At 33.4% G+C, this 25,960-nt stretch overlaps 1 protein-coding gene across 1 annotated transcript in view; it reads right to left on the bottom strand.

The window, feature by feature from the left end:
* Positions 1–25,960, bottom strand: part of PHF14 (PHD finger protein 14) — a 142,233-nt gene that overhangs the window by 18,409 nt on the left and 97,864 nt on the right. The window contains exon 17 of the mRNA XM_081102811.1: positions 20,838–20,955. Within this exon, the coding sequence (XP_080958937.1) occupies positions 20,838–20,955 (118 nt within the window). The remainder of the gene's footprint in view (positions 1–20,837; positions 20,956–25,960) is intronic.

Raw genomic sequence — 25,960 nt, 5'->3', positions numbered from 1 at the left:
AATTAGGCAAACTTGATTAAGCTATTTTTCTAGGTCAATATGTAAAGTTATTCAAATTGAGAGCAGTTTGTAAAATTAATGTTCCTATGTAATGTGCATGACACTGAGTCATGTATTAAATACTCTCCAAATATCAGAAGAAACAAGTGAGTATACATTGAAATAAATAGTGGCTCTAAAATGTTTAATATAGATAAATGTTTAATTTAAAATAGAAAAATATAAATTATTTATTTACTTTTAAATATTTAATCACCTTTATTTATTTTTTGTTTGTTTGTTTTTGTTAATCCTCATTCGAAGACATTTTTCTATTGATTTTTAGAGAAAATGGAAGAGAGAAGGAAAGACAGAGAGAAACACTGATGTGAGAGAAACTCATTGGTTGCCTCCTGCTTGAGCCCTAACTAGGGCCTGGGCCGGGGAGGAGCCTGTAACCAAGGTGCATGCCCTTGAGTGGAATCGAACCCAGGACCCTTTGGTCTGCAGGCTGATGCTCTATCCTCTGAGCCTAACTGGCTAGGGTGAAAAATACAAATTATTTAAATATTTTAAAAAATATATCTCTTATTAATAAGTCTATAAATTTATAAATAAATCAGTCCTATTCTAAGAACAAATTTTGCTTTAAATTACTCAAAATTAACTGCTTCCTATTATCAATTCCAGTAGGACTGAAAGAACATATCTAAAAATTATTGGCTTTAAAACAAAATTTTGCTTATGTATATAAATATTAATATGAAAAACAACACATACTTTTTGCAGATATCTCTGCTCCCTGAGATTTTTCTAGTAAGAATATTTCCATAGCCTTTGCTTTTATTAGATTAACAAAAAAGGAATACAAGGAAAAAAGTAAAATATTTGTCCCAAAAAGCAATACCTTCTTCAAGCTATAAAAACAAGAAATATATAACAACCACATGTTCGTGTTTGGGCAGATTACTTGGGTTCCAGAATCACTTGTTACATGGGCTCCAAATTCACTTAAAAAGGAGAACATAAAATTTTTAATAAGATTTTATATTATTCAAGTCAAGGAGTTTAAATTTTACAAACAGTAAACTAAATGAAAATGAGAGCTGACTATAAAAAACACAAGTCTTCAAGCTGTAAAAATAAATTCTCTGTCTCCATCAATCACAAAAGTGATCCAGTGGATATTTGTAGATTGCTAGCATTTCTGGATTATTATCACAAATGAAATCGCAAATGAAATTGATTATAATGACTGATGCTGGTAACACAAGGGAATCTACTTCTTAATTTAATAGTATGCCCATGGGCTTTGCTTAAAAGTAATTTTTATTACTTACTATGTAACGTTAAGAGAAAAAGCAGGATAAAAGTCGTTTATGCTAGTGTTTCTCAACTTCTTTATAAACATCCCCCTAAGAGTCTTTTTAGAACTTTTTTCCTAAATTCTCCATGAAATTTTAATGCCACATATATACTGTATATCTGTTTACATGCTTACGTATACTTGTACTTTATATATAAAAAGAGTAAAAATGAAGCTCAGTTTTTATTTGACACAGATTATGAATGACTAAATATAATTTTAAATCAAAAATTAAAAGCTATTAATATGAACAACTTTGTAACTACATTTGCTGAGTAATCGTTAAGGGAAAAATAACCATGCAAAGATTTAAATATAAAGAAGGAAAATGTAATCCATGTTTTGCTTGTGAATGCTGACATGAAATTTCTGAAAATCTGACTTCTTTCATAATACAGAATACTTTACTATGGTAGTTGCATTATTTGTGGGTCAAAAATGAATAAATATGCTAGAATAAAGAGATAAAACCAGCCAACAAGGCAGAATTGAAGAACTCTAACTCCTTTTGACTTGCATCCTGAGAAGGATTATTTGTAATTAAAATGCTGACAGAACTATTTAGCAGCAGCATGGCCACCATGGCAGACAATAGATTTGGCACTGTAGAAGTCACAGCAGCTGCTAACTGCACCCAGCCTCACACTACCTTAATATGTGATGAAAAATGAAGGACTTTAAAATATAAGAAATGCAAACAGAACTGATTTTAGAAAGAAAGGACAAGAAGGTAGGCTTGAAATAAGATGATGGAAAATTTAAGCTGTTGTTAACAATGTTACTTAGGTGCACCAAAAGCTTACCAATTATTTTTCCTACATTCCCCACCACCTGTTTTTTAATGCCAGTTGACTTTAACAAGACGGGTCTGAATGTATCATAAGTTAATTCTTTATCAGTTTTCATATATCATCCTTTACCTTGGTCGGCCAGCTGAAAATTATGCAAGCTATAAATTAGCTTTAAACAAGCTGTGAATCAGGTTAGAACTGGTTTTCGAATTAAAGAGCCTTCAGTATATTACAAGGTGCTGTCATTTTATTACCTCAATCAATTCTGTGTGGCCTGAGGTGGAAGAAAATGAATGCTGTCTTCATTTGCAATGGGTTTATCTCTTACAGCAGGCTCTAGAAACATAACCACAGCAATGAATCGAGAGCTAAAGTACATTTAACATTACCAATGCAGGAACTCGTTACTCCTTCACAGAGATGGAGTTTCAATGGAGAAAAAAACACACATTCCCAGAGTGTTTTAAAAAGTTATAAAGCCGACATTCTATTAAAATAATTTTAAGTAGTCCTCAAATATGGGAAAGAATAACAACACAATGGATGTGCTATTCTCAGTATTTTGGAAGTAGCAGACATAAGTGTATATTTCATTTTTATCTTTGTGAAAACCATTTCATTTCCATTTCCTGTGGCCATACAATTAAATAGAAGAGTGAATTAAGTACTAGTTAGGCTTAGCATCAATAACACTCTAAAACACAGATAAAGTAGCAATAAATAAATAAATATGAATAAGAGGGTATTTATTACTGAGAAAATGAGGCACAGAGAGAATAAGTCACCCCCAAGTTTATACAGCTACCTAGACAATTGGATTCTAAGTCTGTATTCTTGTAGAATATTTGACTAAGAGTACAGGGACATTGAGTACACCTAAGGGACTGATTTTTTGGAAAACATTGTTTGTACCAGAATGAGTAATGAGAAACATCGATGAGAGAAGGCATAAAGTCAAGTTTAGAGGCCTTAGATGGGTAAGTCAAGCAAAGAAAGAGCTGGGTCTCCATGCCAGTGGACAAAGAACTCTGCATGTTTATGTGTAAGTACTCATCGAACACACAAAGAACGCAGAAATGCTTTCAATCTTTTGACAGATTTTGCTTAGAGGAATATATGTTGCTCTACCTAATCATTCCTGTGTATCCTTCTACAACTTTTTACTCATGTTTATAAAAAACGATTTTATACATCTAAACTTGTTTTTAATCACTGAACAGATTTAATGTTAATATACAATATTTCCAAAGTGCTCAATGATAGAATAATAAATGACTATAGAAAGAGCACTGATTAGCATTACCCTGGTCATTAACTAACTGTGTAACCCTAAGCTTACTTCTCTGGGTATCACTTTCCTTTCTATAAAATAAAGCAATTTGACTATATCAAAAATTTTTAAATTGTTTAACCTGGTAGTGAAATCAATTTAGTGAAGATTAGTCAGCATTTTTTAATCCAAAAAGAAAAGAACAGAAATTTTAAGCATTATTTTATTCCATGAAATCTTTTAAGTTATAACAAAATATATAGAATAAATCTGATTGAAAAAGTTTGCAAATCACTGGTCTAAATGATATCTCCTCTTCTTCTCATCCTTAACTAGTCTTTTGTGGGGTTTTTTTTTTTTTTTTTTTTCATCTTAAGGGCTCCAAACAGAACTTCAGTAGTTACAGATTCATGATATAATATTTATTTATAATCCATTATTATATGGTCTCAATCTAAACTCCCAATGAATTGGCTTTACTCTTTTGCCAAAACCCAGTTGAGTGTGTGTGTGTGTGTGTGTGTGTGTGTATGTATTCCTATTCTGCTTCTGAGCTCTCTATTCTGTTCCAGTGATCTTTATGCCTATTCTTTTTCTTAAAAAAATATATATATTTACTAGAGGCCCGGTGCACGATATTCGTGCACGGGTGCGGTCCCTAGGCCTGTCCAGCAATCGAAACATGAGCATCTGGTGTGGAAGGACAGGTCCCAGCTGACCTCTGGGCCCTGGGTAGCACCTGGGCCCCCGGGTCCCCATGCACCCCCTCTGCCTGAGACATGGTGCCCAAGTACCCATACGGAGATGCGGTGAGGGCAGCTGGACCCCGTGGGCCGTGGTACAGTGTGGGCCTCTGGGCCGCCCAGTGGCACCGCATGAAAGTGGGGCGGGCAGCACACTCTCTCCTGGCAGGCCTTGCTCACTGGCTCCTGCGTGAACCCACAGGGAGCCCGACTGGCCCCTGTGGTCCCAGTGGATGCAGCCCAGCTCACCCCGAAGAGGCCATGCAGGTATGGGGCGGGCTCCTTGTGGGCGCCACTTGAGCACCTGCTGCCAGCACTGCGCCGCCCCCTGGTGGTCAGCGCATGTCATAGCGAGTGTTCGAACTCCCGGTCTCCTGGTCAAACGGCTGCCCGAGGGGACAATTTGCAAATTATGCTTTTATTATATAGGATTGTTATTGATTTCAAATCAATTTTTATTGATTTGAGAGAAAATCATTGATTGGCTGCCTCCTACATGTCCCCTACTGGCTGGGAGGGGGACTGAGCCTGCAACCTGGGCATGTGCCCTTGGCTGGAATCGAACCTAGAACCCTTTAGTCCACAGTCCAACACTCTATCTACTGAGCCAAACCGGCTAGGGCTTTATGCCTGTTCTTTAGCCAATACCATACTGTCTTGATTACTAGAACTTTATAGTAAGTCTTATAATCAGATAAGTTTTAGTTTTCCAACTCTGTTCTCTTTCAACATTGTGTTGGCTATTCTGGGAATTTGGACTTTCCATATAAACTTTAGATCAATTTTTCAATATCCACAAAATAATTTGCTAAGATTCTGATTGGAATTGCACTGAATCTATAGTTCAAGTTGTGACAGTATTAAGTCTTCCTATCTTTGTACATAGAATATTTCTCCATTTGGTTTTGACTTCTTTAATTAGAATTTTATAATTTTCCTCATATGGATCTTATACATATTTTATTAGATTTATAAAATGTGCTAATTAAAGTGATATTGTGGTTTTGTAGCCTATTCCAATCGTTCATTGCTGGATTATAAGAAAGCAATTGACTTCTGAATACTAACAAATTCAAACCTCTGAAACACTTGAACATCACATAAAAATAAGAATTTATGCAGAGACCTTACACTTTTCACAAAAATTAACTTAAAATGGATCAAAGATCTAAATATAAAGTGCAAAACTAGAAGTGGGATCACTGGATCAAATGGGAGTTCCGTTTTTAACATTTTGAGGAAACTCCATACTGTTCTTCAGAGTGGCTGCACTCCCACCAGCAGTGCATGAGGGTTCCTTTTTCTACGCATCCTTGCCAGCACTTATCATACTCTTTTTCTTCAAGGATTCCCCTATGATGCTTCAAGTACCAGAAAGGCTTATGAAGTATGGTAGCACATGGTAGCATTATACTTCCCTGGCTTCTTAAAGTTAGGTTTAACTATGTACTTTGTAGAATGTAAGCTGCAATGGCATGTGTTAACTTCCATGTATAGTTTTAAAAGTCATTCTGCATTTTGCCATGTTTCCTCCTACAGTGCCTTGGACCTATATTGAAATAAAACTGTCATCAGCTTGGGTCCCCAAGTAATCAAACGTGCAGACTTGCTCTTCCAACCTGTATTGACATGTTACTTGCATGAGAAATCAACAAGTGTTAATCCACCAAAAATTTGGTATTTTATTTGTTTGTGCTGTATAACCTACATTGATTTACATTCCCATCAAACACGATCTAGTTTTTCTAATCCCATTCCAGTGACATATTATTCACAATCTCTTTTTGATTCTTGGAGTTGAAAACAATGTTCCTAGTCTTTCAATTACCACAGTAGCTTATCTGCATCTTCTAATGACATTTAACACTTTAAACCTTGTATTATAATTATATGCATACATGTCTTATCTGTCCTTCTAGAACTTAAGTTTTTTAATTACCAGATCATGTCAATTATCTTAGTACTGGAGGCCCAGTGCACAAATTCGTGCACGGGTGGGGGGTCCCTCGGCCTGGCCAGTGATGGGGTCATCTAGCTCAGTTCCAATCGGGCCAATTGGGGCTGGCCGGGGGGAGGGACCACAGTAGGTTGGACAGCTGTGGGAGGTTGGCTGGCTGCAGGAGGTTGGCTATGGGAGCACACTGACCATTAGAGGGCAGGTCCTGCATTGAGTGTCTGCCCCTGGGAGGTTGGCCAGCTGCGGGGGGGGGGGGGGGGTTGGGGGGGGGGTGGAGGGAGGGAAGGACTGCAGGATGTTGGCCGGCCATGGGAGGTTGGCTGTGGGAGCACACTGACCACCAGGGAACAGCTCCTGTGTTAAGCATCTGCCCCTGGTGGTCAGTGCGTCGTTATAGTGACCAGCCAAGTGGTTGCTTAGGCTTTTATATATATAGATACTTCAAGCGCCTAGTAGAAAATGTGGCATAACTTTTGGCTACTATACAGATTTTTACTCAATAAAATGAGGTTCCTACTACAGACATATTAGTAGGCCCATCAAGAGAAAGAAAACACCTATGTAAGTAAAAGAGTTACTGTTTCTTCTCTAATTTTATGTACGAAAAATACAAAACAACATTTTCTTTGGGATTAGTTCTACACACTTTGACAACACCAGTATTCTTCATTCTGGAGAACACAGTTTCTTTTTTATTTAAAACTATATCTCTACTTCAAAGAAACCTACTATAATCAACAGATACTCTTAAATGTTAACTAAAATGCTAAGTGAACGAGACAGAAACTCTTCTAAGAAAGAATATTTTAAATTTGCTCAAGAGATATTTTCTCATGTCTCTTACTCTCAGTCTTACCTGCATATTTGGGTCATGGCTATCAGGCATTTATGTTTCAGACATCACTTGTTATTTCAACAAATATCCTTGGGCATCTAGGGAAAAAACTATAACTTATATCCTTCTGTCATTCAGTAAAATAAAGGTTTAAAAAATAAGTTCAATAACAACTAACAGGAAACAGGCTAGCAGTGAACTACCAAGAGCAATTTTAACTCTACCTTGAAAAAATTATGTATAACATTCTGGTTCCGTGTTTTCAAGGAAGTATGAGAGAAATACCCTCGGCCATGAGAATTTATAATCTAGCTGGTAAAAGGAATCTAGACATAAAAAGATGAATAACAATAAAAAAAAAAGCATCTACCAAATGCCAAATGAACAGTCTAGCAAACAAATGCAAAAGATGTTTAGTCCTAAGTACCGTGGAGAAAACCAGGATTTAATCTGGGTATTTAATTCAAAAACAAAATCAAACGAAACGAAACAAAAAACACACAAAAACACGCCTGATGATATTTGTGAGAGAAGGAAGAGGGAGAAAGTGGAGAGAGAGGGGGGGCGAGCAGCTTGGGGCTATACCGATGGCCTTGGGATTCAGGGCTAACGCCCTGGCACCTGTACGGCATGGACAATGGAGAGCTCCTTCCTTGAGTTTTCTAACCTGGAAAGACGTGAAAAGTCGTCTTTCAAAAAGATTGACTTGTAAAAAAACTTCTAACATGACTTAATGAGAATGGAAACAGATTCTGAAGAGAAAGATTTTTGGAATAAAGAACAAAAGTAATAAAGAACTGGTTCACTAAAGACTTTTTTTCCTCTTCTTCTTCTGAGACAGAAAATAAGAGATTGAGATCAGGAAAGCACAAAGGCTGTTTCTCAAGTTGAGAGGAGATAAGGTGAGGATAGGGCCCCTTTTTCCTCAGCAAAGTAACAGACAGAGTCCTCTTGATAAATGGGGGTGCTGGAAATAAAGCGGAGACTTGCGATAGGTGGCAGAGATTTGAAATAACTGCTATAAGAAATCTGATAAGGAGCTCACATGATGGCAGTGAGGCCCAGTTTAACTTAGGAGGCGTACATTTGTAGTGAACCTAAGTTCACGGTTTCCTCCAGTTATTTCTAACCAGAAAAGAAACAGTTGAGATGAATCTATACAGTGACTCCAGAGAAAGTTGAGGAATTGCAATAAAGGACTCTAATGTTTTGTAAAAGTGTACATTCAAATGCCAAATCATAGTTTAAAAAAGAAGGAAAGGGTTAAGTCAGAAGGAGGAGGATGTCCTGGAGGTCTTGAGAAAAGCTGAGGAAGTGGTAGGAAGTATTTGAAAAAGTGGATGGCCGCCTCCCCCCCCCCAAAAAAAAAAAAAAAATCATGAGTTGAGTCACTGTGAGAGAGTATCTGACATACTCACTTTAAAGGACACATGGGGTGAGTGGAATTTTCTCTCTCACCCTCTCAGAAATGGTCTAAAATTTCTTTTCTTTTTCTTTTTAAGATACTAGTATGCACTGATAAAATACTTCAGGAAATATTTCCTCTGAAGCATTTCAAACCAAAAACTGATCTGGTAACTCAAAGGGGAAGAAGCCTGAAGAATGACGAGAGGAGAGGCTGGAGAGGAGGGATTTCTTTAGAAGAGGCACGATAAAGAAGTCCCTAGATGGGGGGGATTTTCGGTAAAGAGCTCAGAGAGTGTGTGCCCCGGAGGTTGAGGGGCACAGAGGCTGGGTGGTGATGCATGTCGGTCTGGCTATAGTGACAGAGCAACTCAGAGAAAAGCTGCAGGGCTGTGAGGAATGACTGCTCTTCTGAGCTTGCAAGGCAAGGGTTCACATGTGCTTACTTCGGACAAATGACAGCCCGTGAAAGACAGCGAGACTCTGGCTGTCTAGAAAGGTATCCAACCAGAGAGGACAGCCTAGTGGGAGTGAGGATACCAATCAAAGAGGAGGAAAGGAACTTAAGTTCTGAAAATGAGTTATAAGTAACCCACAGGCGAAGGCATCTCTCACATCAAGGGAACTGCAGGTAGGAAAACCCTAGTAATGACAGATAGCACCGCGCAAAAGAAGCAGGGACAAGATCAAAGCCCAGGGGGCCCTTCCAAACTCTAGATTTCCCAGCCTGAAGTAGACCTGATGAAGCCCTGACATTAAACTGGGCTCGGTTATATATTTAAAAGACTAGTAATACCTCAGGGAGACTAAAAAAAAAAAAAAAAAAAAAAAATGAGCTATGCCCCAGTGTCACTGGAGAAAAGATCCAACAGAGTTTGTTTAAAGGCAGCGAACTGAAAGTATCAAGTTGCTTTTTATTTGCATCTTGTCTTGAATTCAGGAAAAATATTTACTCATATCTGAATAAAAATGGAAGATTAGTATTTTAAAAATAGTCATTAAAGCATTTCATACAGAGAATAGATAAGACCACTTCTATTGTCTCCTTTTGTACCCTTTATTTAAAATTAATTTGAAGGGCTTTTGTTAAAGGTGTCAATTGCAGACTGCAGGATTTGTAGAGTATCATGTCTCCAAATGCTGCTTTCATTAATTCAGGGAAAAATGAGAAAGAGTAGAAAAGAGAAAAATTGGGGATTCAGGAACAATCATGAAGACAAAGATTACCTCACCCAAAAATTAGACGCATGAGTAGTAGACTTGGGAGCACAAAGAAATGGAAGACAAGGCAACACTTAATATAGTCTTTATGCTGTAAACACGTTAGAACTTCCACAATGTCACAGGGAAAAGGTAGAAAAATGTCTAAATTATATAGCAAGTCGCCTGCTTGTAAAAGAGAAAAGGATGCTTTCTAAAAATATCTACTTCGTTCACAATCTTAAATAACTTGAAGTGGGGAAAAATTAGTGATAAGTAAACTAATAACTGGGTAATGGAATAAATGTTGAGTTATTAAATTCTGATGTTTTTATATGTTAAACTGATGTATTAAAATAAGAAAACAGTGCTTAGTTACCTTATCTTTATGACTTGCTTTAAGCTACTTAGATATCTGTGATTTGGAAACTGATCCACAAATATCTGCTAATCTAAATTTAGATACCTGATTTTAGAAGAAACAGAATTTACAGAATACTATTTGTCCTGAAAAGTTCAGGAAATAATCCAGTCCCTCAGGAACACAAAAGTGAACTAATAAAAATGCTCTGATGCAGTCTGAACTTTTCAAAGTGAATCTTAAAAATGTTAACCTCTATAAGCATACTTTAAACAGTTTTCAAACCAGTGAAGCAGATAATCATTTGTAGGCATTATTGAAGGTACATTTAACAAAAAATCAACTTAACTTCAATGAAGGTCTAACACTACAACATAAACCTTTAAGAAACCTTCAGAGAAAACATAAAATAGATTACATCTTAGGTGACCAGAGTTTAAATTCAGCATATGAATATAATTCAAAGGAAAGGGAACAATATATTAAGGCTAGAACAACTTGTAGAAGTCTGAAACCATAAAAGAACCTAGATGGTTGAGCTAGGTCATGGGTGGAAATAGAGTAAAAACAGTTAAATACATGAGTTTTTATCTATAAAGGAGGAGGTAACTATTTTTTAACTTTTTATAGGTGAAGTAATTTCATACAAAACAATTAAACTAAAATGAGTATAAACTGCATTATAATTAGTATCTAAACCACTGACAAACAAGGTATTGTTTTGAATAGGGGACTTCCTACTGCAAAAGAATGCTGATATTGAAAAAATGTACAAAATCTTCTAGTTGTACATAAAGTGGCTGACACTTCACAAATCAGAACATTCTTAAACTATCTTTGCAAAGAGATTGAATGTGGTTGGTTTTAGTTTCTTTTCACAAAAAAGGTTTTCAAACTTCACACTCTTGACAATCATTAAGAAGAAACATTTGACTCAGCTAAAATACAGCGCTCGGTGCCTAATAAGAAATTCACTTTTAGATCCCTTCCGCTCACCCTCCCTCCAAGTATAATATATTAGATTCTGCTGGCTCTACATAACTCATCTATATTGTCAAGTGGCAGCTCTCTTAACACAGATACTTATTTCACTGAATTTTATGAAGAAAAAACCTTGAGGAGTTATCATCTATCTTTTACTCCTTACAGTAGGGCCATCTTTAATCAATCTGTTTGTTTTAAGAATAACCCCCAGTTTTTATTCTCCTATTCATTAGAAAGCCCAAAACAGATCCCTCTTAACAAAAGGTCTTTTTCCTTTTCCTAGTGTTTACTTCTAATAGAAAAATTATCTGAGCTTCTACATTATGAAAATCTAAAATGGCTTCAGGACAAAACCTAATTTGAGAATCTCTTAAAACAAAGAAATAGAAATACTTATTTTAATCCTATATAATAAAGATGTAATATGCAAATGGTCGTTATGCTGTGAAGCGTAACTACCGACCAGGTAATGACCGGATCATGGATCAGCAGGAGGGTGGGGCAGCGAACTACAAGAGGGCAGAGAGCTACAGGAGGGGGCAGGACAGCAAGCTATGAGGAGGGCCAGGGGGGAGGGAGCTACAGGAGGGTGGGGCAGTGGGTGGAGAGCTACAGAAGGGCGACAGCGAGCTACTGGCAAGCTACTGGCGCACGGATTTGTGCGCACGGCTACTAGTATATGTATAAAAGCAAGTTTCTAAAACATAGGCTCTAAAACCAGGCAAGCGTGGGTTCAAATCACTGTTGCACCACTCATTAGCTGTGTAATCCTTCATCAGTGGTTCTCAGCCTTGGCTGCACATTAGAATCACTGGGAAATCTTTTTAAAATCCTGATTTCTGGGCCTCATCCTCCGGAAATTCTGTTTCTTTGTTACTACTGTTGTGGCCCCACCCCATAACAAAGAAACAGAATTTCCGTAGGATGAGGCCCAGAAATCGGAATTTTAAAAAGATTCCCAGGTGATTCTAATGTGCAGCCAAGGTTGAGAACCACTGCCTAAGTTCTTTAAACTTTTTTTAAACCTCAAGAAGGAGATAAAAGACATAAGGAGTCTCGTGAGGATTAAATGGGATGATATATTTAAGTGCTTAAATAGTGCTAGCACATACAGGTACTCAATAAATGTCCATTGTTGTTACTACTATGGGACTTCCTTATTTTAAAAGTGTTTTGTTTATTTTTTATCCAGCAATTACAATAAGAGTATATGTGTCCAAGAAATACTGCACAGTACTTGAAAATCTGGTTGGAAAAGAGTATTTAACATGAAAAATTGTTCTACATAAAATTACATGAAAAAGGCCATTAAAACAGAATGTATATGATTATAATTTTTAAATTAAAAAATTTTTTAATTACAGTTGACATGCAGTATTTTAATAGTTTCAGATGTATAACATACTGAGTTCTCTGTATGAGTGTGTTTCTGTTTTGTTTGTTCATTTGTTTTGTTTTTTAGATTCCACATATAAGTGAAATCATATGTTACTTATCTTAGTCTGATTTATTTCAATTTCACTTAACATAATTCCCTCTAGGTCACCCATGTTGTCACAAATGGCAAGATTTCACTCATTTCTATGGCTGAATAATATCCCATTGTATATAAGCACCACCTCTTCTTTATCCATTTGTCTGCCTTTGGATACTTAGGTTGCTTCCATATCTTGGCTGTTATAAATATGCAATGAACATAGGAGTGCATATGCTTTTTAAATTAGTGTTTTGGATTTCTTCAATAAATACCCATAAGTGGAATTGCTGGCTCAAATGGGAGTTCCATTTTTAGTTTTTTGAGGAAATTCCATACTGTTCTCCACAGTGGCTGCACCAGTCTGCATTCCCACCAGCAGTGCACCAGGGTTCCTTTTTCTCCACATCATCCCCAACACTTGTTTGTTGATTTATTGATGATAGCCATTCTGACAGGTGTGAGGTGATATCTCATTGTGGTTTTTAATTTGCATTTCCCTGATAATTAGTGATGCTGAGCATCTTTTCATATGTCCTATTGGGAGAAATGTCTCTTCAGGTCCTCTGCCCATTTTTAAATCAAATCTTGTGTATTGAGTTGCATGAGTTCTTCATAAAATTTTGGATATTAACATATTATCACATCTACATTGCTCAATATCTTCTCCCATTCAGTAGACTGTCTTTTCGTTTTGTTGATGGTTTCCTTTGATTAATATGATTGCAATTCTTAAAAAGAAGCTTGTAGTAAAATATACCAAAACATGAGCAGAAATGGCATACTTTTAGGTGCTATTATTACAGGTAATTTTAAATATTTTTATTTTTTTGAATTTTTCAATTATTCTACAATGACCATGTATTACATTTATAAACAATTTAAAAACATATACACAAAGTGACTTATTTTTCTAACTCCAAGTTTCTCCAGAGAGGTAGAATCAGAGAAAAGAAGTAAGGAGAAAAAGAGTGAGAAGCACTTATTTTTTTTAAAGCCAGATTTTATATAAAGTTATTAGTTCTGTTATATTAAAAAATACTGTTTTGAATTATTACTTTCTAGCTTTAAAGTTAAACAAAACTTACAGTATGACATCTCAGTTATAGCACATTTAATCATATCTCCAGAATAATATTTCCTTTGGAGATCAGTTGATATGGATTCTCCTGCTAAAGTAAATACTAAACTTTATAGTAAAAGGAGACTATTAGATAATGGAAATGGCCAACTAGAGTTTATGAGTAAATTTATCATTACATTAATTCATAATTAGACCACAGGTTATTTAAAAAGGCAGAAAGTCTCTCTTTTGATGAACATTAACTCAAGAAAGTAGATGGATCATTAAATCTAAATCCCAAATTTCCTGTAGCAAAACTGCTGTGGTACTGAGCTTTGAGTATGGATATTGTTACCTGCAGAATGAGAAAATAAGTCTGTGGAAATAAGCCAGAGAAGCCTATCAGAAAGACAAAAGAAAACCAGGAGAAAACAGGTTCATTAAAGGCAAGAAAGGAGTTTATAAAAAGTAGGAAGTTATCAACAGTGTCAACTACCAAAAAGAGATAGCAAAAAGATGAAGCAGAGTAATGAGGAAGATTTTGTTGTTGTTAATCCTCACCTAAGGATATTTTTTTCCATTTGTTTTTAGAGAGAGTAGAAGGGAGGGGTGGGAGTGAAGAAAGAAACATTATCACCAATTTTGAACTTTTCTCTCTGTGACTAAAATGCTTGCTTATTTTTAAAAATAAGAAGAGTTGCCATTTACTAAGTATTGCCATTAAACTTTTCACAAATGAGCAGCCTGACGCTCACTGAAGTGAAGCTTGCTGAAGGTCACAGCATTAGTTACTATATGAACCCCGTTTATTTCTTTTGAAAGCTCATAACGCTATTCTCTCCATATCATATTGCATACTTTCTGAGTATTTGAAATTATTCTATTTTCTTATTCAACAATGTCTCAAATTATAAGAAATTCCATACATTTAATGGCAAATTTTTATGGAAAAAGTATTATCACTTAAAGATATAAATTGCTTATAGATACACATCCGAATTTCAGAAATGTCAAAAAATAAATGTCAAAATGTTAGTAACGTGGTATAACACACTTTACTATTTCCCCAAACTCTAGTCTATAATTTCTTATCAATCTTGATAAGGATTCTATCAGAACATCAAGATTAGAATGCTTAAATATATTTAACTTCAGAACTCAAGTCTATTAACTATCAGAGTGCATTCTTTGAATTTTCTAGCTTAGATTTAAAGAAATCTATTTTTGTTGTAGGCAAAAAGGTACTTCTTAAGTCACAATATGTAGGTTAATTTTTAACAGATAAGTAATTCTACAAAATGATGAAATAGTTAAATTAAATGTTTAATAAATTAGAAGGAATAAAGTAATTGTATCTACATCTAGCAGACATGAAATCTCACTCTCTCTTTTTTGAAGTTAGAATTGAGTCTTTCTTATTCAGGGGTTACTTTCACAGCTCTGAGAATGGGCTAGCTTATATCAACTAGGACCATCATTTTGCAATGAACAATGTCTCTCACACTTTATATACAAATACTGGAATAAGAATTTACATAATTAATACAGTCTCCATCACCTCTGAATTTTTATATTGGTATATTATAAAACCCCATTTTAACATTTCAAATACTGGGTCTTACTAACTTTTGAAAAGAGGTAATGAAATATCTTTCAGCTTAAGTCCATATTCTTAATAGGGGCCATTTTTTCTCCAAAATAATAAAAACAAAATTTTTTTTAAAACTACAGAATAATATTAAATTGGTTATTTCTGAAAGACAACTCTATGTATGGCACCCTAGTGTACTTTGATTAATTATCTCAGTTGTGATTTAGTTTCTCATCACATATGGCATTCCACAGCATGCTATGGAAACACATCAAGCCCACATGCCATCCAAATTAGAAAATAGCTTGTTTTTTCCAGTTTGTAGTAAGTGTACCTTAATTTAGTTTTTCAATTTTGCATGTTAATATAGAAAACATTTGTCTAGTTTGAGGTTCCAAATCATTTTCTTTATGAATATGATGCTCAAATATATAAATATGTATGTCATAAACACTGATAAATTTTACCAAGGGAAATAAATCATATATTTTAAAAGGTTTTTAAGGAATACCTGACCATAATTTATTGAAGTAAACCAATATGCTTAATGTATATTGCATAAGGCCCATGAAAACTACCTTAAGTTACAGAACTAAACACATCAGCATAAATTCTAATTCTATTATAAAGAATAACCATAAACAATCTTTGTTTTGCTGAAAACTGTTACTTGATAAAAATATTACCTAGGGATAGGTTTCATAAACATGTCTGGAACAATAATATAAGCAACCTCTGTGAGCAGGCTATTATGACAAATAGATAGTAAGTTCAGTTCAGTATAACAACATACTCTAAAAAAAAAGCACAGTGGACTTGTGAATAGCTAATACTTTTCATTGAATTCACAAATCATGTTGCTAGTCTGAAATTATGATACTCCTTAAGGAACTAAGGGCTTAAAAGACATACAATTTTGCCTGCCAGGGAAAATCCAGAGTAACGGGCCACAGCTTAAACTTAGTCTAGGATAAGGTAGAACCTCATTTGGAAGTTTGTGGGTTTTATCACACACAGTAGGAAGGAGGAAATCTAAAGTTTAAATTTTTAACTACAGCCATCATCAAGGATAACCAGATTTAATCCCCAGAGTTATAATTCTCAAACTTTGAGTAAGTCTACAAACCACAACAGATTTGTTCTATGAGACTGTAATGGAGGGCACTGCACAAAACCTTTCTCCAGATTTTTACCTGCCTGTATCAGTGGAAAGGCCGATCATCACTCATAAAGCTTAATAATGTGCACTGTTGTAAGCCTTACTGCTTGTTACACAAGTGCGAGAAGAATACCGAATTAAGATGGTTAAGTGGTATAAATTTTACCTGAAAATGACTTCTCTGTCAACTGTGCTAAATTCAAAGACTTAAATTTTAACCTAATGTCAGAAAAAAATCCGAGAGGCCAAATGAATAGTTAAAATATTACAAAGTCCTTTTCCATGAGTCAGTTATGTGCTTCAAATTTCAAAGGACCTTAAAGGATAACTCATTTTAATTATATATTTTTCACAAATCTTCATAATACATAAAATTCAGACATTCAATTTCTATTATTTCTAGGTTGAATTAAATGTGCTCTCTTAATGTATTGTAGCAAATACTCCTTGGAGATTGTTCTGTTCCATTCTTAAAGAGGCAAAATTCTCAATGACTATTTTACTTAAAATAAATATTTATATATGTAATTTCAACATAAGTATATAGGTTATAGGATTCTAGTTGTTCAATGAAGAAAATCTGGAAAATAAAACAGAAATGAAAAAATACCATACTTCTCTTACTCAGGGATTTTTAATACAATGATTATCAAAAAGTACCACTTGTCTCATTTGGCATTTGTAGTTCCAGAAAATTTTCCATAGGAATTTGGATGAGATTTCTATGCATATTTATGACTTATAAAGAGTAGCATACTAGAAAGATCAAATACAAGCAAACCACATGCAGGTTTCCATGCTAAGACAGCTCATCTTGTACTAGTCAGATAATGACCTGTCATGTTTACTTTATGGCTTTTCACAAAACAGAGCTTAAACAAGGATGAAAAGGTAAAATCATAACTGGCAAAGTCACTGTAAAATATGGGATGTAAATTTAAATTCTCAGTGGCACTTGTGAATATAGATGACTTGGATGAATCACTTTTAAAATAAATATTTATACATGTTCATTAACCATGTCAAAATAAGTTACTTCGTTTTGGGTGTTTCAGCCACAGAAGTTGTTTAGCTCTATATTAAGTATACCCTAGAAAAAGACTGAATAGTGAACTGTGCCCTACATCAACCAAAGACCTTGTATACATATATGCATAACCCCTGGACACAGACAATAGGGTGGGAGAGGTCTGGAGCAGGGGCAGGGGCATGCGGGGATGGGGTGGGCGGGAAGGGTCAATGGGGGGAAAAGGGGACATATGTATTACTTTCCCCAATAAAGATTTAATTTTTTAAAAAATAAAACCTTTGCCTGAGATTATAATTTTCAATATAACTTTTAAATTTTAAATAATAAACTTTATTAAAATAAGTTAATTTATTACCTCAAAAAATACAATATCGTCTGTCTTATATGTAAGTATACATTGTAATTTTTAAGTGTCAGCTAAAGTTTAATTTGGGTTTTGCATTGTGTGTATTTGTTTTACAATTCTAAAAAAGTTACTTTTTAGCTTGAAAACTTTAATAACTGAAGAATTCATAAAACACATAAAACAGTTATTATTCCTGACTGCTTTTAATTTGAGGAGCTTATAAAAAATATAAACATCCACCCTTAGTCCCTCTCTCTCTCTCCTTCCTGAACAATTCAGTCTAAAAGCCATCAAGTTATGGTAAACAAAGTAGGTATCAATGTAGGGTGGAGGTAAAGGGTGAAAGAGATCATGTAAGAATATACAGGGTGTCCCAAAAAATGTATACATGGTGTATATACAGTGTTTATTAAAATACATTTCATTTTCAAAATGTAATAGAGTCTAGAGCTATCAGCTGTTAAGTGTGTGACAGCATTATGTCTAAAATCACAATGTATATACATATCTTTTCAAAATGTGTCACAAAGACACAAAGTGAGCAAATGCCAACAGATATGCTCAGTGTAGGGCAAACCTTCAATTTGTAAAAAATACAGTATCTGTGAAGTGCAATAACAAGAGATACATACCTGTACATACATCTAGTCTTTGGCACTGTCTACGGAGAAGAGCTAGTAGGAGCAACATCCCATGTTGCTCATCTAGTACCCATATTCTTAGTTTCTAAATACCATTCTCTACTAAGAGGAACCAGAGTTCCTTGGAGAAATATCTGGTTCCAGGAGTAGGGGGATGGGAAGTGCAAATTGAGCCTGGAACATTTTTAGTAAGAATATACTCAAAGATTGCTGTTCATGTCCAAAGGACACAAATGCCAAGTTGAAGAGACAGACATCAGCCTGAAGCCATTCACCAAATTTGGGACAATTTGAACATCAAAATAATAATAAAGCCACAGGGGGGGAAAACAGAAAATGAAAATTTGATGAGGAATAAGATATTTAATAGTTTCAGGGTTCTTCCCCACAATTTACTTATTAATTAGAAAGAGGAAGAGAATGGAGAAGACTTCCAGATAACTCCTTGATTCAAGTAATTAAAGTTAACATCACCAGCTATGGTTCAAATCAAAATCATGTGTCACCTGATAGAAAGTATACTGCAGCACATCAAAGATACGTAACTGCTCTGTAATCTTCAAAAGTGGCAAGATAATAAAAGTCAAAAATTGTCGGACAAAGATTAGAGACTAAAGAAACGTGAAAACTAAATGCAGCAAGTGATTCTGTACTGGATCCTTTTGCTATAAAGGACATTATTGGGCAAATGGCAAAATTTGAATGGGGTTTGAGGATCATATGGTAATAATGTATCAACATTCATTTCCTGATTTGGGGAGGATATATTTTTGATATGTAGGAGTATGAAAACACACTACCAGATGTAAAGCAGAGGTGTGACAAATACACTTTCTGAAAGATTACTCAAGTAGCAGTATTGGGACTATGATCTTCAAATACTAAAAATATTCAAATAGCTTTTCAATCACTGGTCAAACAGGTTAGCAAATACAATGCACGTTTTCTAACAATGTGCCATCCTAATGGATTTCCATTCAGAGTTCAAAGACCTACTTAATCTCTAGTAGAGAGGAAGAAACAAAACCAAAAATGCCTACTCTTCTCCATGGCTACAGGCACTTAACTGCCTTTGGAAATGTATGATGCACTCCCAAACTACGTGAAATATGTCCCCTTGCATTTTCAGTATCAGTTACTATAAAACTTAACAAAGCCACTCTTTGTGTTTAATATAATGCTACAAATTTATAGTAGTATAGAGCCTTTCAAAAGAATGTATGCAAAAATACATATTTATAAAAGGCAATAAATCCTTTTTCAAAAATTGCTTTCCTAACTTGCTTGTTAAGGTTAGGAGGAAACCCTAAACAAAAATAAAACAAAACAAAAAAACACACTTAAAAAATTATTTTAGACTACAAAGAGTCCCACAAGAAAACTATTTAAAATATATAGTATGCCACTATTTGTTCATTTAAATTCAATTTCCTGAAAGCATTTTAAAATTATGCAATAAAACCTTTTGATATTAAATATGCTCCCTCTTAAATCTGGGTCTTAATAAAATTAATGGAAAATAATTCTTGATATTGTATAGTTTAAAACCTCGTGCAAAATGTTTTATTTATTATTAAATAAAATGCCTACTATGTTCTATGTTAATCATTATTGTACAAACATATAAACTTTTAATAAATATGTTACTTTATAAGATCTTTAAATATTTTTTTTCTGTAAAACTATTTTTAATAAATAAACATTTACTGATGGCCTCTGTGGTAAGCTGGAGCAAATAATTTTAACTATTGATAGAATACTTTCGATTCCCTGATTAGATAGGAATTCAGTATCAATTTTAACTTACTCTAGGGCAGATAAATGCATATAAGTGGTATTTTAAAAAAGATGGTTTGATGTCCATATTACAATAGACAATTAAGGAAGAACAATTTGATTAACCCACAGATGACCAGAATGTCTTAATTCAAATATATTCAATATTTTCTGTCAAATGAACCAAAGCATTAGGAGTCCAGCTACTCACACACTTTAAAGAAACACAATAATCTTAAACTGTAGATTACCACCACTTAAGGGTATAATAATGATATACAAAAGACATAACTTTAATAGTTTATTTCTTGAAATAAACTATTAAAGATCTTATTAGAAATGTCATCCTTCCTACTTAGCTAAAATAATCAGAAATGAATTTTAGAATATAAAAACTAGTTTAAAAAATACAGATCATGTAAACATTCACAATATACTTATTTATGTTAAGATGAGTCATCTACAAAATAAAACTGGATTTTGCTGATTATTCTTTTAGTTAACATTTATACATATGACTCAAGTCAGAATTTCCCTGCTAGTCCCTACTCCCCAGGTGTGGTAAATTAGCAGAGGGTGACTTTTTGGCTACCATAGCACTATTTAATCTATTACAATAATATAGAGACCATACAAAACAGCTGAAATATTTTATAGAGGAAATTTATATAATTTAGTAGAGCTATTTATTCCTTAACTTAAGGGCAATAAAACCACTGTGGCAATATATTTTTTAAATTGCATAAGATTAAAATATTAAACCTTCATATTCCAATTCTCTTTAAAGTTAGGAAGCTGATGGTAGATATAGAAAAGCCATCAAAATGAAGGGAAACAATACTTTTCCTTATAGGCTTTCCCCCTTACCTTAGAAGATGAAGAATCACACTCCTGACATATCCATCCATAGCCTGTTTGTTTAGGAGACTTTTTCAAAGGAGGATCCAAACAGCCAAAATGGTAGCACAGTCTGCATTCATCACATCTGCAGGGTAAACAGATTGAAGGTATATCTAAATAGTATTTTAGAAAGCATCTTTTTCAAAGACAAATAGCAAACGATTGCCCCTTTCAACTTTATCATTGTTAATTCTACCTTTAGCTCACAAGATTATTAAATTAGTGTTTATGACAAAAACAATCTAAACCTAAAATAATGGTAGGAAAAACAAAATATAACAAATTTAACAAATGATAAAAAAAATATCATTCAGAGCACTTTGTAATAGAAATGTTAAGGACATATGAATGAATATATGTGTTTAAAACTAACACAATTTTGATTTTGAGCTTCAAGAATTAATCATTTGCCCATTAGATAGCTTAAAAACATATGATATGATACATATAATTCAAGATTATGAATTCAATTCACTACATTGTGATTATTCTAAAAATTTTTAGAACTCTAAGCAATTCTACAGGCTACGTACACTAATCTGTAATCAATTCTATACAATTTATATCTCATCACTCTCAAAGTTAATGTAGATTATAAATAAACTTTCCAAATTTTATAGCATGCTATCACAATCTATAGCAAATAAAAATCATTCTAAGAACTAGATGTAATTTTCTCAAAATTTACCTGTCACTTTTTCTCAGTGTATTTGATTTTCAAAGGGCTTCCTAGTACATTTTAAATCTTTTTAATAAATGTTTTGATAGTGTCTTTGCCACCTATGATGTACAAAATCTAAGAAAACTATCATACCTATTCTTCGTTTCAGACAATCTCATCCTGCTGACAATGAAGAAAGATCTGTATTATTTCAGTGTCTTATAAAAATAATATTTTATCAGTTGGAATGACATGACCAAAATTTAACAACAAATAACAAAGATGTATACATCTTATAGAAAGACTAATATTCCTCCCTTTCTTTGTGCTCTTTTTAAGTAAAAAAGAAAAAAAAAAAACAACTTTCTCCAAATCAATCTGTCAGATTCTCTTCATATATTGTTTCTGTTATTGATTGAAAACTTTAAAAGTTGAGATATCCACAACTAAGAAACCAAGGTGAAAATTATAGGGCCCACCTTACTTGAATATATACTAACTACTAGTTAATAACCTTTCTTAGAAAAAAAGGGGAAACAGCTATTTTTATACACAACATACAAAAACTGTTGATTTTTCTAAAATCACAATAAATAGGATTACAAATATACATTTATACTAAATATTTCATATAATGCTACAAATCCCAATCTCTCAAAGACCCATTTTAGGAATCAAGAGTTTTCAGAAAAGTTAGCAACTTAGCCAAGTTATTCAGGTTTAAAGAAGCATAAAACACAAATATATGTCATAAACTTATGCATGTCTTCCTCTACAACATTCTCCTTATTAGACTCAAGAAATGGAGTTAGGGGGGAAAAAAGTTTACTATGATAATTCTAGCTATGGAAAAAAATAAAATAAAATAAGAATAACAGTACTTTATTTACTATGCCAGTATTATAAATGAACCATCCAAATTAAATTTAAAAGCAATTAAAATATTTAAATATCTGTGTTCTGACATTAAGAAATAATAGATAATACTAGCTAACATCAAATATAATACAGACTAAATGACAAACCCACACAATTTATGTTCTTTCTTCTCAATTCAATTTATTTAGCTTTCAATAGTTAAAATTTCTGTTAAACATATGGATGGTTATGAGAACCTTTAGAGTATAAACATTTCTGAGTTTATGAGAATGTAGAAATTTCTAGATAGCTGAGGCCATATTCCTTCAAACAAACTAGTATTTCAATCGTCTTTGAAAGGGAAATTTGAAAAGAATCACATTCTTTACTTCAAGAAAATACATTAAACATAATTTACACGCTCTTTGTCATCTCAGGGTCATGAGTATGGGTAACAGATGTTGCTATGTGTCTAACAGTGTATCAGCCTTTTGTGTTTGGAGTGAATAACATCAATCTGGTGTTCTGTCTGAATTCTTGTACTCAACATTTTTATATGTTTTCAAAGTCCTCACTTGCTTGAAAAGTATCAGCCACTGTTTTCTGATCTTGTCAGTGTATTTGTTCAAGCAGCATTTCCCCAACAGTAATTTGTTATGGATTCAGAAACCAAACCACTAACCTCATTAAGACAAATTGACAGTAAAAAGACACAAAAATGAGAATTTCTACTGAGCTAAGTATATGGACACAATTTTCAGTGACTATATTTTTTGCTTAACTTTAGGTTTTTGGGCAATGTTCCTTACAGTTCAGAATGCCAATAATCTGGGCTCTTGATAGGTGAAGAGTTAGATGTTAATGTTTTCCTAGTTCATATCAAATTACAACATAATTACTGCATATTTCCTTTATAACAGTCAAAATAACTTATACATTAAGATTTCCATTGTATAATTCAAGTCAAACACCATGATGAATATAAAGGTGAATCTTAACTCATTATTTTTTTACCTTCATGTATGCAGGTGATTCTTGCTGGAATAGCTATGAATTTCCAGCTAATAAACTAAGAACAAGTTTGTTACATTGATATAGTTCCAATGTGTAAATGATTTCAGTTAATAGTAAAATCAAGTTATCTTTCAGCTCAAGAATAAATGCAAAAGCGTAAAGAAAGGTTTATATGCTAGATTTCTTAGGATATAATGTTGAAGTATATGCCATTTGGAAATGAGCTGATCCTTACTGATTCTTTCAATCGTGACACATTTTAGAGTGACTTAGTCTACATGTGGAGCTCTGGTGTATTTGTGATGGGGCCCAGAGGAGAGGAAGAATTTTCTTGTCTGAATTAGGGGTGATACTTATCTCAGGTTATAGCTCACTCACTAGTAAATAAAAAACTGCAATTCTAAGACTAAATTTAAAAAAGGAGTAGTTAATACACTTAGGAACTGCCAAAATCCAGGAGAGAAAATAAACAAAAACAAATAACTCAATCTTGAAATCATTAGCTCTGTTAATAAATAAATATACAAATGTAAGCTCTTTCTAGAAATAACTAAAATTATTTCCATGAGGAAAAAATCTGTTGTTTTCTTTTCTACACTAGAATATTGAAGAAATCTTTGTGCTGATAAAAATATACTGAATGACACAATGAACTTGAGCAGAATTTATAAGAATATATCACAGACAAATGTAAGAGATATCATTAAGAATACTAGGAATCAAATAACAATGTAAATGATGAAAACAGTGGGTTTCTTATTTTATGCACACACACACCATTTGGTAAACTTTAGCAAATTCTGTCAGAACAAATTCTGGCTATGTTACAAATTTATATCATTTTAAAAACTCAAAAATTAGAAATACATAAGGGCCTGCAATCATTCTGCTACCTAAAAGCAAAGTAGAGTTGAAATAGTTAGTGATGAAATTATTATTGTTTGTCTCTACCTCTACTTCTTACATATACTTGGAAATACATAATTATAGCGCATATATAATATATATTTATCAAAATAAATAGTGAATAAAATCTTTTGCAAAAGCAGTCATTGACCCACAAAAGCATAGTGATATAATAATATACTTTATTAAATAATGCAAATGTCTATGTATTAAAAACAGACTATTATACCAATAGCACATATGTTAAATAGGATGGAAATGTCTTAAAATATTCAAAGAGAATATAAAACGAACCTGTAAAGAAACACTATGAAATTTTTAATAAAATGCAAACTAAAGGATGCTTAAACAAGTATCCTTTAAACATCTAATAAATAATGTACACATTAACACTATAGGGCACTCTAAAATTACAATTTTAAATGAGATTAAATGAATCCCATTTATAAGATAAAAGGAAAACTGATTGTTTAATTAGATTCTTATTAAATACAATTTCCTAGGCATCAGATTAATAATGGATCCAGATAATAAAGCAGCTATATATATGGCCTTTTACACAATAATTTAACAAAATACAGTGAGCAAATAAACATATTTCTATATGTATTTAAAATACTTACTTAGCACATGGTTAAGTATAGCACCCTAGACAAAGAAGAGGAAGAAAATGATTTATGTTCATATGTCCTATGATCCATATAACAAGCAATCGATCATGTTTATCTGATTGCTGAGAATATACATACAATTCAAAGAGAGACAACTGATTTATTTCCTCCTGTGCCCAAGAAACAGGCTAAAAACCAGTGTTCCAAAGGGTTTCATTAACTCCCCTAATACCCAGTTGATAATTTCACTGGGAGAGTACACTAAATAACTACTTTTTAAACTAACAGAAACAATTAAGTGCATGTCCTATGCATATAATTTGTAACTAAGATAAATGTCAGGAAGAAACGATATCCCCAACATGTGATTTGAAAAGGAATGTACTTTTCTTATGATCAGGTTGATCCATAATCAAGCTATTTTTTATGTCATGAAAACATTTTATTTAGATCCCTTCCAGGTCTATATGGAGTAAAATACAATACTGACTCTAAACATAGATACTATTACATCTGTTCACTTAAAAAAAAAAAATACTGAGAGAATTCATAAATTGGATTTTTTTTACTTTTCTATCATTCCATGAATAAGTTCTATACAAGAAATAAAAAGAATTGGTCTTGAATATTAACATTACTTAAACAAAATCTTACTAGCAGCTTAAACACCTACACAGATCTGTCAACCAGGAGGGAAAGATTCTTTCATTGAACAGTAACCAATTACTGCAGTTACTCATTTTAAAAGATGGAGAAGATGCAGGTCTGTGGCCCATGAGTTAAATCACTTTTAACATAATACAAACACGCACAAAATTCTGCATTCTACAATATTAGAGTAACATTTAATATCAATAAAGACATTTTTTTCTTTTATTTTACAATCAGTGCAAACCACTTATATAAGCATTTTCTAAACAAAATAACTAGAAAATGTCTTTATAGCATATTTCACAAATATAAGACTAATGTGAAGGCCTTACACACTTTTTTCATTAGTGCCACTATAGACTTTTATCACAGCCAGTAATGAATGAAAG

This window comes from Myotis nattereri (assembly GCF_964212035.1).
Source record: "Myotis nattereri genome assembly, chromosome: 11".
Classification (NCBI taxonomy): Eukaryota; Metazoa; Chordata; class Mammalia; order Chiroptera; family Vespertilionidae; genus Myotis; species Myotis nattereri.
This window is presented reverse-complemented; position numbering and strand designations above follow the sequence as displayed.